This window comes from Lepisosteus oculatus, chromosome 23 (genome assembly GCF_040954835.1).
Source record: "Lepisosteus oculatus isolate fLepOcu1 chromosome 23, fLepOcu1.hap2, whole genome shotgun sequence".
Classification (NCBI taxonomy): Eukaryota; Metazoa; Chordata; class Actinopteri; order Semionotiformes; family Lepisosteidae; genus Lepisosteus; species Lepisosteus oculatus.
In genome coordinates, this window is record NC_090718.1 from 13,810,038 (window position 1) to 13,827,179 (window position 17,142).

The following is a 17,142-nucleotide window of genomic DNA, read 5'->3' on the forward strand; positions in this document are numbered from 1 at the left end:
CATAACTGTAATTAAATACTACTGGTGCATTAACATTTGCAGATGCCATAAACAGATGTCATGTTTACAGTTTTACAACGCAGAAATTCTTTTTCACTTGGAGATTTACTGAAACATACAATCTGACCGGGGATGCCTACACTTTTGCACACAACTGCACGTGCTGTAGTCTCCTGATGCTCTGAGAGGAACCAGGTGCTTTATGGGAGACTTGGCACCAACTGCAGCAGCAGAGCATCCCTCAGTGACATCACTGGCTGGCCCAGTGGTCTGGACGAGGGGGAGCCTGAGGAAAGTGTCTTCTCTTCTGTGTCTGTGTGCTTAAGTGGGACCCTGTTTGTCGGGTGTGTACACAGAGCAGCTGTGAAATCTGCTTCTGGAAGAGCTGTGGTCAATTGATATTTAGGGAGAAACCCCAATAAACGCCTTTTCTCCTTTAAAGAATGAGAGGTGGTCTTGGTTTCTTTGAGCAATATAGTACGTGTTCCATAAAACCTTTTTCCCCAGTGAAATTTTCATGCTATAGAGCCAGACAAGGTGTTACCTAAACCATGGTATGTTTTGTACACAGCACAGTTAACTGTGGTTTTAGAGGTCCAAGCAATTACAAACTAATACTCGCTTCAATTGGCTGGCTTGCTGCTGTTGTTTGCCTGTTGCTGTGTTCCACCAGGTGGGATCGCAGCGGGAGAAATCCAACGGCGTTCGGCTCTCCAGCTTTACAGAGGCGTCTCTCGCGGTTTTGTAAACATTGCCGTAGCAGGGTTGACTGGTGCCGTAATTGGAGACGTGCTCGCTCACTGTAGCGTCTCTGATTATCCCATCAGCGACACCTGCGAGGCACGTGCCGCGAAGCCTCCGGCACAGCTCCATCGCTGAGTGAAAGTCTAATGAGATCAGTGACTTCTGTTTATGCCCACTTGGTTCTCCTGCACCTGTCAAATAACTCACATGGCTTCCAGACCTCAACACCTGCTACCCAGACATCTCCAGGGCCCATGGATTTGTGTGTTAGGCAGCGCTGCTAAACCTGTACAGTAGAGCCTCCTGGTTCTGCTGCTTCTTCCTCCTCCTGTTTTGACACCAGCACGTTCTAGTGAAAGCTGTCCGCAGACTCCTGGGAAGGAAATGATGATCTTGTGCTGACCGATGAACTGGAAGGCTTTAGCTGTGCATGGTTTGTGGTAATCCTAGGCATGTGAGATGTGGCAGCGCAGTTCATCAGCGTTTGAACGAAGTTTGTGACTGGCGTCCAACTGGAGAGCGAGCCACGTTCTCTCATTCCTTGGCTCTAGAACACGAGCCCCAGGCACGGCCCCCTGTATCTCTGTACTTGTCTCTTAGGACAAGAGCGCAACATTTATTAATCACAGAATGTAAAAGGAGATGTACAGTATGGTATAAGAATATGTTAAACATTGATACAGGATGTAAATTCTAATACTGGGCTGCTTCAGAAAATCAGATAAAAACAGTAAGGATTTTACTCAGCAGGTACACTGTCCTGCTTCTTTGACCTGGAGAAAGCTAAGTTTAAACCAAACCCAACACACGTACTGTACCTAACACAGATCAAACCTGACACATTGAAGGGATAAGGTGTAGTCTTGCAGGAAAGGTTGGGATCGGCCATTTCCTGTGGGGTGCAGTCTACAAGTCTCACAGCCAAAAAGGGGGAATCTTTTCATAATCCCGACACTGCACTGCATCAGCCTGGGCTATAACCGGTTGATCTGAAGCAGAAGTAAAAATGCCAAGGGTGTTGTCTGATTCAGTGTCATTCCAGCCTGTGTCTCCGTTTGCCTTATCTATTGATCACCTGTTTTAGACAGAAATACGGCAGCAAATTAGCCAGCTGGCCAGAGGCTGTATAAACTGTGCTCAAGTAATTGGAAATGAGGACAGAGTGCGGGTGATCAGTTTCATGCGTCAGTGAGCACCAATGATTTAGGGCCCAAATGGGAAGAAACCCAGTGAACACAGTGCGTGTCGGGACCAGAGCCGAGATCCACCCGGCCGGTGGATGTGTGAACTTACAGGCTGCATTTGCCGTTCCTGTTGCCAGTTGGCAGACGCATTTGCATCCCGATTCACACTTTCGAGGCTTTTTCTGTCGTACCCTACCCTGACTGATGAGAGAAATTGTGTGAAATCACATAGTGATTCTTCTGTTCAGCCATGATTGTTTGCCATTTAATTGATGACATGTTTTGAAAAAGGGCCGCCTTCCTGCCATATTGTACCTCTTAACGTGGTCCCAGGGCTTCATGCCTGCTGTGACTCACGTCTGTAATTGTACGGGTGTTAGTCACGACAGCGCCTCTGACTGCTCTTGTTAGTTATTTTGTCCAGGCTGATTAGTGGCATTACTGGAGCTGAACTTCAGATTTGTCTTTTCCTTCAGATTATTTTGACCAATAAGTAGATCTCAAGAGCTGGTTAATCCTGTCTCTGGTGAATTGAGCGAATGTATTATTTAACGCTTTTCTAGGACAAAAGATACACATTACTGTAGATTCAGAATCCAAAAGACGGTTGAGCAGAATAAAGATTAGAATGACCTTTTGGTGTGTCCTAATTGTACTGCAGCAGTAACTGTGATCATGTGTGTTTGATAGCTAGTTCTGCTGCACACCTAGTTTAAACCATTTAAACTGCACAACTGATTTATACGTTTTTCACTACCCTTTGAAACCAGCTCAAAACGTTTTGCTTATAGCTGAATGGTTACTTGACTTGTTTGGCTGCAATCTGAGGTGAGACCAAAATCAGGATCTCAGACCTGAACAGAGTCTTTTATTGCATTTTGATCTGCTAACTATCTGTGAAATCGGTAGTTATTACTGAGAACGTGCGGAGGTGTTCTGGACGGATATGAATATCAACTTGCTCCAGCTGAGTCAGCCCAGTTTGCGTGATGCTGGCTCTCTGCCTGATAGGAGAGGTGGGCACATAGTGTAGCATTTAATTAAAGAGGCAAGGGGATTGCCTGAGTGAAGTGACATTGAATACGCTGTGCCATACGTCTCCGGAGCGAGAAGGGATGGTGCTCCTGGATGTGAAGGATTCACACACATTGCGTCGGGGTCTTTTAGTCACCTTAAATCTTTCTTTTGTAATCGGTGATCTGCATTGAACAAAAAAAAAAAAGGTTCCGGACAGTATAGGTTCCTTACCCCTCTCTTGAGGCTTGTCCTCAGCAATGAGAACGTTCCTGCTGGTGGCTCTTGCAGTTTTCTTTTTCTTGGCAAGACGTGAGAATGGATTGCAAGCGAAGCCCGAGGAGGCCACGGCAGTTATTTGTAACCCGAAGCAATGGGTGAACAAGCAGCTGAGGAGCAAATGAGAAACTACAGTAGCATTGTTGAGAACCCCCCCGCCACCCGTACCTGCGCCGGTACGCATGAGGGGTAAAGAGCTCTCGGTGAGTGGAGGCCACAGCACACGGCCCTGCGGATGTCTGTCCAGAGAGCCCGTCTCTCTCCCTCTCCCCCTCCCGCTCACCTCTTCTCCAGCTCAAGAGGATATTCTTTGATTTCCAGATGCATGATATTGAGAAGGTGGGGGCAGTGCAGGTGCAGCGTGCAGGGGGAGCATGGAAGAGCCCCTAAAGCACAGCTAGCTGGCGGAGTGGTTCTCTGTAGCTTTGTCAATGGAACGTCATGGGCGCGTGCAGCCGCAGCTGGGCACATCTTGTACCTGGGCACAGGATGGCATGTTTCTTTTGCAGGTAATAGCTCTTGAGTTGGATTTTAGTCCTCATGCAGTTCTGGTTTTAACAGGATATCGTGCAGAGTCATCATTGCTGCCGCACATGAAATATGCAGAGCCTGCTGGCTATACAGTGATTGTGTTAGGAGAAGAGTCTTTTTATTTCTCTGAGAATCCTCAGTTTAAACAAAGCTTTTCTTGGGTGTATTTTCAGATATTACTTATCAGAATTTGCCTTTTTTGGCTCTGTGAGAATTAGCAGCAGTGATAAAGCACTTGAAACATCTTGTTTTTTTTTAAATAAAATGGTTGCAGTTTTTGATAATACTGCATATTATTGGAGTTTAACTGTTTGTCGTCCTAAAATGATTGATACATTCTATCGATTAATTTAAATAAAAAGTGCCGCTAGATTAACTACTTTCTGACGAAAATCAAAATCCCAGTTCAACCTGAGTGCTTTGTCCTGACTGTAGATAATAATCTGTAGTTAAAAGCATGTGCGTGGGACTTTTCATTCTCAAGTTTCCCCAAGTGTTAGGTACAGTACATACAGTACAGCTTATATGGTGGCAAGTGACTGAGATTCTGCTCCGGCAGTCCCAATGCACCGCAGGTCGGGGGAGGGGAGTGAGAAATCGCTTCACCGGTTGAATTGAGGGCGAATTTCAAGGAAGCAGGATTGTAGAAGCACTGAATTAAACTTACCCACCCGCACCTGTACTCTGAACAGCAGTGCCTTTGTATCTTTAGTGACCCAGCAGTCGGGACCTTGGTTTAACATCCAAAGGATAGGACCTCGCCCAGCTCAGCTGTGGCTCTACTGGGGCTGTGCCTTTTTTGGATATTATGGCCAAAATGGAAGATTATGCCACAGATTATTATTATGCCACTGCTACAGTAGGTCCACTAATTCCTATAAGCAGCAACCTGCTTTTCCCCCGAAGGGCTTTTAAGTTCCTTACAGTTTCTTGGAAGGTCCAGTGGAGTGCACTTGTCCAGGCTCCTGTGGGACATCTGGGGGCTCCATGGGAGAAGGGAAGCTGTGTTCTGGTTCTGAGCCTTTAGTTTTAAGAGCCCTGAAGGTTTCTCTCATATCGCCAAACAATATACAGGTACTCTACCTTTATCAGCAGGGATGTACCGTCTTCGCTGTTGTTGCAAAATGTAGGACTGGAAAATGCAAATACATGTGCAGCACTGATTATGGACATTATGACTCATAGACTCTGTCTATCAGTAGAAATCTAGAAATGTTTTGTACAGAAATGAGTCCCATAAATAAGTAAATGCTCCTTATTAACGTTCGCAGTTTGAAAGTGTATAATATTAAAATGGTTTGAATAGGGAGCTGCGTCAGCATGCTAGGGCTGCAAAGGAGCAGATAAATCTCAAAGATAAAGAAAAGAAACACTATGTAGAAGACTGAATCATAGCATTTCTTTTTTTCTTTACCTTTCAGCATGGAATGAACCTTTACCTGTTCCTTTGCATATTATTAAAATGCTCATGATAACATGATGCCCATGATTTGCTTTCTAGTTACACAGCATAGAGTGTTTCAAGAGTTTTCAATCTCTTCCAAATTGTCTTGTGACCCGAGGCTCTGGCTATGATGTGATCACGACTTCTTGACGTCTCTTCTCCAGCTCTCACTGCTTCCTGGCAGGAATTGACTTTTTTTTTCCCCCAGTGCAGTACGTTTGTCAGCCCACCTTTCCTCCTTGATTTTAAGAGTGGATTAACGAGGATCTGTTCGCCAAAGCTGTCCCGAAAATCCCCTCTCGTTTGCGCTTTGCGCGCCTCCTTAAGGAGGGGATAATTAGTTTGTTTCTGTCCTTCAGAATTACCAGAATCGGCGGTGGATGTTCAGAGAAAAAAAAAATGGAAAAGCAAGAAGCCGTGGAAGGCGGTCGTTTTCCTTACGCAAGGCAAAAAAAAAAACATGACTCGACCACGTGTGACACTTGGTGCCGCTAAGCAAACATCCCTCTGGGAGCAAACAGTGTTTTCAGGTGGGGGAGAGGAGCAGAATAAAGGAGGCGCACAGGAACAAGACGTTGCGCTGTGTAACTAGGTCGGCAGTGGGTGAGGACTTCAGACAGCTACATTAGTCAAAAAACTGCAGAAACAGTGTTTTAGGGCAGCTGGAGGCAGGCCAGGCTGGGTCTAACAGCAGTCTAGAACAATAGGTGCTTGCGCAGCTGATCAGAGAGAGGAGGGCGATATTCTCCAAATCAGGGGCTCAGGTGATGAGAGGGAGGTATTCTCACCTCTTTCCCTCACTTGAAGAGGAGCGGCAGAGCCTGAGGGAGGGATCCTGCCTACGGACCCCTGAGGAGGAGCTCAGGGCTCGTTTCCGGGGCGCGCTGGCGAGTTCTGGCTGGGCCCGGGCATGCCGGGCTCTCTGCCAAGCAGGCGCGCGCTGAGCCCGGAGAGCAGGGGGCAGCATGGTCCAGAGCGAGGGCGCGGAGCCCGTCTCCTGCAGCTCCGCCGTCAAGCAGGGCTGCCACATCCGTGTCTCGTCGCTCCGCAAGCGGCTGTCCTTCCGCAGGTCCAAGTGAGTAGGGCGCTGGGCTGGCGGCGGGGCCGGGCGGGGCCGGGCGGGGCAGGGCCGGGCAGGGCAGGGCAGGTGGGGGCTGGGAGCTCTCCACAGCAAGCGCCAGTCCGCTGGTGTGCACGGGGCAGGAGGCCCGCGATCTCAGTGGACTTTCCGTTGCAAAAGAAATGTCTGCCGTCTTCACAAAAGTTTAATTTAGGGGACACCTGGGCTTTTTTACACTGTTACGATACTGTAGATAATTCCTTTGCTGTATTTCTTTGTTTTAATAATGTATTAAATACCCTGTTGCTTATTCCATTATATTTCTGTACCTGCTGACGCTTTTCACTTGTTCTGGTCCAGTTCTGCTTTTTGTCAAATTACATTTGAATCTTTGTTGATCTTTTGATGTCCTTTGAAGACACACTAGGTGCTTATCTACTTCTCTGTGAAATCTAGGGGTGCTGTGTTTAAGGGGAAGGATCTAAGACTGGCCTGTCCTGAAGACAAACTGAGATCACCACGTTTACGTCTCTTTAGGTTCATTACACTGAACTTACAGTGACCATAAGTAAACAGCCTCAACAAAAGCACATATTTTTTTATATCCAGTGGGGTTTTGTTCACCCGTGAAGATATACATACAGTATGGCTGATGCAGTGCAAGTGTAGACAATTTTTGCAGCACTCAGTAGTTATTCTGGCGAATTGCAATGTAACCTCAGCCGTCTGGTGAACGCTCAGGGCCAAGAACTGTGGCATTTGTCCCCTGGAGGCTTCAAGCCCCTCTGTCTTGTTCTGGACAAGTTTGCTTGTTTCAGTTCTCCATGGCGAGTGCCGAATACTGCTCCTAAGGAAGATTTCATGCTGCTTTGAAAACGAGCTGATTGCAGTTTTCGGACTTCAGTCGGCTTGTAAAGTTAAATCTAGCAAAGGGGAAAGTTTTGGAGTGGGTCCCCACAGGGGCGCCTGTGAGGCGAACTCTTGCGGAGTGGAACACTAACCTCCGTGACCTTCCTGGTGGGTTGATGGTTTTGTGGGCTGGTCGGTGAAAACTTGTGTAAGTTGTTCTCATCTCCTCTTTTACAGGTCTGACAGTGGGGCGGAGAAGTTGAGGTAGGTGGCTTTTCATCTTTCCTCACCCCTCGTCTGTTTCTCTGCATTGGAGAAGCAGCATGTCCTTCTGTGTGATTGTCAGAGTCTCTCCGCACCAGACAAGAGTGCTTCATTGTTGGCCCTGGGATTGTTGAGTGCTATCCACATTGTTAAGGCTGCCTGTGAACACAGAGTGTCATGGTTAACCATCACGGGACAAAACAGAGTCACAGAGCACAATAGTAGCCTTTTGTAAGTTAATAATAGGTTTAGCATTCGCTTCTTTCCTTTTGTCTTCGGTTTTTGCTGAGTTTACTTCATGTTTTACGCACATGTTAAATCTTTCACTGCTTTCGTTTCGCTGTACCCCAGCAGTCACTCATCAAACATGCAGCAGCTTAAACTCTGGCAGGCTTGTACTGGTGTGTAAAAGGTGAATGGTGAGTTCTTCGTTCACGTACCTTTGCCTGAATTAAACAGTTTCAGATGTTAGTTATCTTATAGTTTTCAGACTGTGTGGATCTAGTTTAATTATATCCCTTTCTGCTATTACTGATGTAAAGGTACTTTAATTGCAGAAACCAAATGTATCCGTTGAAAATACTGGCACATGACATGTGGAACATACCAACAGTACTGAGCGAATGAGCAAATGTTTTGGTGCCTGTGTCTCTCTTTTTACTGAGCTGGTGGGAACATAGAGTACAAGAATAGTATTGCTGCAGCTCTTGGATGTCAAAAGCCTTAAGAACTGGATGGGTGAGATGGATTGGACTGCCTCTGCTTGTATTCTTGTCTTTGTGAATCCACAGCAGTAGGAAGGCAATGATCATCTAGGCAGTTAGTTTGCACTGCCTTAACACACAGAGAGCTGGAGTGAGGACACTAGAGTTACCATTCCAGTTCACTGTTCAGCTGTACTGCATTATGATACAATACAAAGACTGACAAAGTTTTTAAAAATTAAATAATGACCAGTTGTTTACGATCAGAAATCCTAGTTATGGATACAAGTCGTATTGTTCACTGTGGGCTCACTACTGTATGTGTGTTTCCAAAAATAGTCTGCTCACCGCTGGTTTTGGAAAAGCAGTGTTGTATGAGAGCTCTGTGCCTGAAACAGAAAAGGTTTAGGCTCCTGTCTGTCACCAGATGGTTTCAGCCATGTCCTGAAGTAGAGATAATGATTAGGAAGCTAACGCAGTGAAGAGTTTTTTCGGAGCGCTCCGTTGTGTTAATTAGAGATTCTGCTCTGGCTTGTGGATCCCAGAAGCCCACAGAGACGGCAAGCGAAGGTGGTTGGTCTGCCGCGGTAAAACGGGGGCACGCCGTATTTCTGCGCGGCTGCCTGGCGCGACTCCAGGGGCCCGAGACGTTAGCAAGCTGTAAGGGACAGGAAGCCTGGCTCGTCGATATCAGTGGGCCACACGGACAGCAGAGCACGCAGCCAGGCCAGGGAGCGAGGGGGAGAATCATCAGGCAGTATCCATCAGAACTGGTGAATCTGGCATGGGTTCAACCCACCAAGAAGTCAGACGGTTGGCATCTATTTAAAGAGATTCTAAGCCACTCACATGGAGACAAACACATCACTGCTTCATACTGTACCTCCTCTGGTAGGCACAGTTTGATTTAACAAGGACATGGCAGACTCTTCTGGTTCTGATCTTCCACAGCAGTGCTTGTCCTGCCTTCTGAGTGGCTCCATTAGCAGGAAGTGGATGTGCAAGTTGGCACTGCAGGCTATTGTGATATTTTCTCCTTTTATGGACACTAGGGTCTCCATGGAAAATATCAAAGGCAGTTTGGCCTCTTACGGGCAGATGTTGTGTATTGGGGGCCAGCTGTGGTGCTCGATGGTGCGTGCTTTTAATTTCAAGGTCACCTCTTGAGAAAAATCTTTTACTGTTGCTTTGATGATACATTGCTGGCTTTGCAATGAGCGAGCTGCAAAAAAAAAGATAACTCTTGCCATGAAAGGCAGTGCGATAGTTTGCCTTTTATCTGCATTCACTGAGAAAGACAACTTTGGAGAATCCCATTGAAAATAATGCAAAAATGAAACTCAGGAGGACCTCTTTCATTGTTAAAAACTTCACAAAGTTCAATGAGAATAAAACAGTTTTAAGTCTTCTATTTGTTCTGTGATTGAAGCATTTTAAAATTAAGAGATTCAGAGATCACATACTGTAGGTATTTGATGGTGGTTTTGACAGCTTCTTTTAATCTCCCTTTAACACGTCTCCAATTCCGCTGAACACTATCGTAGTCGCACAGAGAGTAGAAAGTGCTGAGGCAAGGCGAGCAGTACCTCAAGGTCACAGGAGGCTGTGCCACAACGCGAGACCTTTTTCAAGACCGCTTTCCGCAATGGGGAAAGAGGGGGAGTGATGAATGTGTGCTTAAATGACAGAGCTCAGATCATGTGATTCACAGGCCTCAATTCAATCAGCACTTTCTGAGTGTTTCGTGTTTCATGTTCCATTTCCTATTGCTTTCTCTTTTGTAGATCAAAAGACCTGTTGCCTGATTTGAAAAATACTGTTTAAATCTGACAATGTAATTCCATTCGAAAAATAGAAGGATTAAAGGGAGTTTTTTTTGTAGAAAAGTGGTTTGTTCTTTCACGTTTTCCTCCTACTGTACCTCTGTCGTTGTAATGTTGGCGTGACTGTGTCTTCACTCCAGGCTGTTTTGCCCTTGACAGATTGGCTGTACTGTGCCGTGCCTTGCTCAGGAAAAGACTGATTTGGTGCAGCTCAGTGTGAATGTGGTCAAAGGTTTAGATGAATCGAAGGCAGGTTTAAAGCAGTAAAAGACATTGATAGCTGAAGCTCCACTCTCCCCAGACATGCTAGTCATTACTGTAACTCAGGCCAGAGAAGACCTGTTCTTCTCTTTTCTGTAAATGTGTCTTAGCCCTGTGTACAGGAGCAAGCTGCTTCACTGCTGTATTGCATATTTAGTCCCTGTTTATGGGTTTGCGTGAATGCGAGAGGAATACCCCTTGCCTTGTGCAGCCTTTAATTGATGATGCTGTAAATAATTCACACAAAAACACGTAAAGTTTTGCTTTATTTTCTGCATTTCTGATTTTTTTCCCCTTTTGTTCACAAAAACAAACCATGACTAATGTCTTTCAGCTATTATTAAAATGTAACTTTTGGTTGCTAAGTAGGGCTGACAGAAACCCTCCCATCACAACGTTGCAGAAACAAACGCTTGGGCGAGGAGCTTTTTGTCTTTAGTGGATGGAAAAGGGGGGATGTTTTTTTCTTTTTTCTGGTATTTAATTCCCAGAGGTTGTGCGCCTGGAATTAGACTACAGTAATTCCATTTTTAATTTCACTGGGGACAGCAACATCCATGAATTGGATGCTTTGTGAACGCTTGGAAAACGTGGTGAGAAAAGTCTTAGTTGAACCCGCTCGGTTAACGGGTAGTCTCCCGGCCACAGGACAACGAGGCTGGAGCCCCATTCAGACAGTGAACCCAGGGGCAGCTGCAAGGTGGAGGCGAATGTGAAGGGGGGCGTACTGTATGAGTTCAGTGTGTGTAGTTCAGTGTGGTGGTGGTGGTGATTAAGTACAGCTGTGTGAGATTGATTTGACAATTCTTATTAGATTGTGTGAGATTGATTTGTCAGTGTTATCCAGTGTTATTCAGTTAATAATTTCCATTTAAACAAACTAACAGCAGCAGTGATTGGTGCATTGGAAGAATTATAAAACCTGTCACTTGGACTGAAAGGGCAGAGGCTGTACAGATGAGAAGAATGCCAGCTGATTTTTTCCCAGCAAGATGAACTGATCAAAGCATTGAAGTCATTCTTTCCAGATCTCACCCACGGCATGGAAAATGACCCTCTAAGGTTAAACCTGTAAAATGTATGTTATCTTGATCTCACTTATGTGTGTACAGTAGTTCAGCATGGTGATGATGGTGATGAGGTACAGTGGTGTGAGATCGACTTGTTGTTGTAATCCCTCCCGAACGTCTTTGTATGATTTAATACCTCATACAAAGCGCACGGCTGTGGAACAGGCTCTTTGCGTGCAGCTCCTTGCCGAGATGAGGGCCGCTGCATGCGTGCTGTATGTCCATCCCGTGAGTTTCCAGCCTGCGCGCCGTGCGTGCGGGAACAGGGGTGGTCCGGTCCCACAGGGCCGGGCCGCAGTATCCGGCACCTGCGCAGCTGGGGACAGGTGTCCGACCGGCCCAGCTGACAGTCTGACCCTGACAGTCACTCGGTCACCAGCGAGTTCGGAGATGGGGATTATTAGGAGGCCATTATTGGGAAAAGCCAGGGGGAAATTTGGCCAGGACACCGGGGTAACACCCTCTCTTCGAGAATCACTCCGGGATTTTTAATTACCACAGAGTCAGGACCTCGGTTTTACATTTAATCCAAAGTTCGGTGCCCTTCTAACAGTATAACGCCCCCGTCATTAGGACCCACACAGACCGCAGGGTGAGCGCCCCCTGCTGGCCCAGCTAACACCTTTTTCCCAGGATGTCTCCCATTTAGATACTGGCCAGTCTCACACCTGCTGAGCTTCAGTGGATTTCCAGGTGTGCGTTGATGGATGAAATAGCTACTGCATACAGTATTTGTGTGTGTAATCAAAAGTGAGAAAAGTATGGAAGAAGCTGTTCAAATTCTAGCTGAAATATTTTTTTTCTTTTGAAAGTAATGTATTTGTGTGGCATTCTAAAAAAATACTCATTTTTTTAATAGGCTTTGTGTAGAAACTGTTTCTATTTGTATTTAGAATACGGCGGGGTCTGTGGTTGCTTTAGCAGGGCTCAGTTTGTTTCTGTGCTTCTCCTTCGCCCACATTTTCTCATTATATGCGTCTGCTTGAAGGCTGGCTGTCAAAATGGCCGGGTCCATTGATCCATCGTTTGAATATGCACGCAGAAAATCTATGCTCTGCCTCATTTGTTCAAGTCAGCAGAACCTGATCCTCTGTTTCCCTCTGTCTTAAGCTCCTGGGAAGTGGGGAAAAAACAGTTGACAAAGTGCCCATTTCAGTAGCTGCTTGCTGAAGGAGCAGCATTTGGGGAATGTTTATTAATGAGACGGAAATGCTTCGATTCATTGTGCACGCCACTGGTAATGGAACAGAACATGGATTTCACACTGTTCTTTACAAGAGATTCTATTTTGAAAGCTGGATTTTTCGCAGCCTCATGTAATTGCATTGATGACAAATGGCACCCTGCCTGTTGGTGTGTCATTCCTCTAGCTGTATTCAGGTTGTGGCCTGCTTGGGTTCTAGAAAGCCAGCAAAGCTTCTTTCTTGAGTCACATTTTCATTTTTATTTCACACCTACAGCTTTATTTTCCCACTTCTGCCCTCTAATCTGAATCTGCAAGGAGTACAATTTTGAAATTTGTTGTGACAGAAGAGAAGGGGGAAGGGTGGATTTTTTGTTCAGTTGAAAGCAAAAAAAAAAATAGAAAACTTGCAAATTCTGCCAAATGCCTGAGGTCAGTTAATGCCTTAAAGAAACCTATAAATAGGAAAGGTCTTTGTAAACTGAGGAGCGGGGGGAGTGGAGCGTCCTTGCTCTGGCATCTCTGCGGAAGTTGACGTTGGTGGGGATTTGAGCTGAAAGCGCAGAATTTCTGCAGGAAACATTTCTCGGCGCAGGCAGCGAGGGGAGGCCGTGCCATTCGCGCTCCTGCTCGGTGCCCAGCTGGGAGGAGGGCCAAGTCGCCCGCGTGGGGAAGGAGAGCGAGCCCCGAGTCTGCAGGAGTGGCAGCCGGCCCGGCCCGGCCCGGGCTCATGGCTCGTCACCGGGCTGCACGCCTGGGCGGCCGACTGGGGTTCGCAGAGCGGCCACGCTGTTCTTTTCCGTGATGCCCAGAAACAGTGAAACGGACGCAGATTCTTCGTGAACAAGAAGGTGAATTTTCAAACCTCCGAGGACTTTGTGGAATTCGGAATCCAGGAAAGGTGGCGTCGGTTTACTCTGGGATATTTTAAGACAGACCGGGAAATTCTCGCCAAACATCTGCTTTGATGAGAGACTAAGGAGTGGTCTTGTGTGCAGGGTTCATGGCCTGAGAGAGCTCTCAGTAGGGTACTTACCATTAACTTCTACCTGATTTAAAGGCTGAGAATTGTGTTTTCCTTGTCACTAAATTGCCCTATTTTGAAAGTATTATTTTTGGTGAGACCCATGATCGCTGGGACGTTGTATAGCAGCACCTTGTCAAAGTGGAAACGTTGTCCTAAGACATCCCCGATGCCATCCCGCCGTGCGATGTAGGGACACCTGGACTGCGCAGAGTGAGAGATGGCTGGAGGTTGCCTGGAATGGATTGCACGCAGAACAGCGGGACTGTGTGGCTGGGTTGCGTTTTCCATCGTCTCTTGCTGATATGTCACACGTAGCCCAAGAGGGGATCGTCCACTCCTGCGGCCCTCTTAACGGCTCTGTGCGACAGGCGGAGCTGCCTCGGAGGATGGCCGGCCTCGCTCTGCAGCACGTGCGCTGACTGAAAGGGCAGTGCGACAAGAAAAGAGGTTTATTGAACAGAAGGAGGGGGGGGCTCTTTGTCTATTTCCGCAGAGGAGGAGAAGAGGGTGTGGAAAGGACAGCTCTTCCATCCTGGGGCCTGGGGCGCGGCCCAGGGAGGGCCCCGTCAGAGCTGTAGAGATGAGTGTCTTCTCCCCGGTCTGCTGACCAGGGTGCAGAGAGCTCAGCACCTGGAGATCCACTGGCTGCCGGGCCTGTGGTTCGGCTCTGGCGATGACATGCAGCACAGAGGGCAGGATGGTGTCTGACTGCTCACAATGCATCAGCGCAAGGTCAGGTATTTTTGCTGTCCCTGAGCTCAGCTCTCCCACTGAACCTATTGCTCCCCAGTCTCAGGGGAGCCTAGTTGCTTCTGTAAATGCTCACAACTCAGAAGCGTTCTGTAAGGAAAGACAATTCGTGTCCGATTTAAAAAAGAGCGTGCCTTCTGAAAGTTTGAATCCTGCATTCGGAAAGGTCCAGCTAGTGTTGGTATTGCACCCATTTTAAAAATGCCACCTAATTACACTCATCACGGGTGGCATGAGTGAAAAACAGAAACTTTAAAATATTCACTTTGAGAACATCCATAAAGGCTTCTCTCAAAACCTTAATGCAAGTGTTTCTTCAGCATATAAACTGAAAGAAAAATAAGTAAAATTAGTTGACTTGAATGGACTAGATGGTTAATTTGTGGCCTTGTAAAAGGGTAAATCTGTGCATGCCTTAAAAACATTTGATTTTAGTTTCCAATAAGAAATAACATTTTAGGATATGGAAAAGCTTTTTAATTTTCTTTACTGCTTGTGATAGATTTAGATACAATATTAGCTGTTATTGACAATGTATCTAGTAACAATGTAATGGCTAATAATATTATAAATAAATAATAATTGTGCTGTTTTTGTTATCTCTATTCATATCTCTATATAACAAGAAATCGCCTGTTTTTCGTCAGTCTGTCTTATTTCTCGGATCAAGCAGGAATCAAGCAGGAATAGAGCTATCACTGCCAAATGCACTTCCTTAAGGCTCAGTGCACTGTGATTTTAATCCTCCCTGTAATTAATGGTAATTTAGGCAGATGTATTGGTCTTGGCATGTCAAGACCATTGAAGGGTTTCAGCCTCTTACGTAATGCAGAATTATTTTGAATCATGATGTGTAATTTTCTGCAAGTCTTGCATAACTTTCTGCCTCTGTGTTGTTAATTACTGGAGATGAATGTCACTGTAATGACCAGGAGATGTTTCAGATATCTGAAACCTGAAATCATCGTTTCCTGAGTGCACTGAAAGGATATTCTTAGACACAATTGTAGGGTGTGCACAGAAGGAGGCAGAGAAGGGCATGCTTGTCATGCACTTTTCACCATCACCTGCTTCCCGTCACCCTTAGCTAATCGTTAATCTGTTATGTTACACTGAAATGATATGGAATATTAGATGCATTAGATCTGGCACCAATTGGACACTATATTCAATACATATTGAATTTAAGCATCATTTCCATACTTTCTTATAATTATTATTTTTAAATAGTTGTTTCTTCATCTGGATGTGTCTGCTACTATCTTTTGCAAACTTTGATTATTTAGCAAAAATATTTAAACTGTTGTCAGGGCGCTTCACTTACAGTGTTTTAGAAAGCCGCAAAGAGCAATCTCCGCATGAATCGAGAACAGGTTTTTGGAATATTTTGGAATATTCAGCTTGGCTATTTCATCTTTGCATTCAGATGCTCACTGTAATAGTCTGTAAGAGTATGTTTTTTTATACATACATAGAGACCTCTGTGGCAAATGCTTTATTTTTATATTTTCGGAATCTTTCATGACCTGGAAACCCCGAAAAAATTCACATGCAGTTAGTAGACTTTTCTTAAACTTAAAGGTTCAGCTGTGGCGATTGGCAACCAAGTTAAACATGATAATTCCATCTGAAGAATATGCTTAACTGTGTCAAGTGAAAGTGAAGTCTACTGAACACATACTGTACAGATAGTAAAAACTGTTAACCACACTAGGGGCACAAACCTACTTTCAAACACTGTGTTTTTAAGGGTTGAGCAGTCAGAGTGCTTTGGATGTGTGAGGTGAGCCGTGTCCACTCTTAAATAAGACAATAGAAAGTAATATCTGTGGCTTGTATCATTAATATGTTTTTTATGAATAAACTGCATATCATGTGCGAGGCTTAAAGGCATTGACTGGCCAGTCAAGCAATGCTTTATAAGGCAGAACTGCTTAATTCTTTCATTAGAGTCCGTCCGTCTTTCTTGGAAATGTGTGTCCAGGCTCACGTGTCGGGAGGTCCTTTGATCCTTTGTTGCTGGAAGCCTGGATTTCCCTGATTTTCACGTTCAGCCCATTAGTACTCTGATACCTGAGGGATGGTGCTTGGAGTCTAGAGCTGCTCACTCCTGCACCTGGAAAGGTGATCAGCCGTCTGGTTTCTGTTCTGCCTGAGCTCTTAATGGTTTAATTGAATCAGTAATTGGTAGCGATTAGAATAATAGCTGTTTCCAAGTCTTCAGTCACTGAGAGGTTCATGTTTCCTGTTGGATTTACAGTGAAGTGGACTGGTAGGACCAGGAGTGAGGATCAGTGGTTTAGAGTAAATCCAGATTGCGCTCTTTTCATATCCAAGATATGAACTGCACACCTGTGTCTAGTAGGAGTTCACACTGTGCGATATGTGGCTTGATAACTGTGCTGTGGTCATACAGTATTACAAAGCCACATTCAAAAACCTTCCTCTGAGCCATATCAGCAGGCACCCATATCTGGTCCTCAGTGGCTGCTTGAAGAGGTCTTATAGGTCTCTATAAATCCTCAGCTTTTTATAACAACCAAAAGCTGTCCATCTAGGACCACCGCTGCAAGCTACAGTAAGTGTAGATCTTATTTCTTATCTTATTTCTTTTTACACAACTTTTCATGTTATGACGTGAAAAAGAAACATTTAAAACTGCCTGCAGAGATTCTCCAGCGAACATGCAGAAAGATGCCCGTGGCACTAAACAGTCACAACTTTGCCCATTGGGTAGCGTTATGAGGGTGGTGAGCTTTTTCTGGACCTGGCCCTTGTCTGAGCCCCGAACGCAGGGCAGAGTGAAGAAACAATCCCTTACAGGAGGTCTTCTCGGAGTCTGTGCTCCTTTTACTCTGCTGAAAGGAAAGACGAGCTCTTCCTCCCAGGTGGTTGGCTAAGTATTGTTGAAACAGTCAGGAGATGTTTTTTTTTTTAATTTACAGCTGCATGGAA

The 17,142-nt window shown here is 45.6% G+C and overlaps 1 protein-coding gene across 12 annotated transcripts in view; it reads left to right on the top strand.

The window, feature by feature from the left end:
• gramd1ba (GRAM domain containing 1Ba) overlaps positions 1 to 17,142 on the top strand; it is a 188,273-nt gene that overhangs the window by 88,951 nt on the left and 82,180 nt on the right. For 11 of the 12 annotated variants that reach the window (XM_069182761.1, XM_069182753.1, XM_069182754.1 and 8 more), the window contains one exon: positions 7,343 to 7,369. The exons of the other annotated variant lie outside the window; for it this stretch is intronic. In XM_069182761.1, coding sequence (XP_069038862.1) covers positions 7,343 to 7,369 — 27 coding nt within the window. The remainder of the gene's footprint in view (positions 1 to 7,342; positions 7,370 to 17,142) is intronic. 12 annotated transcript variants of the gene reach the window in all.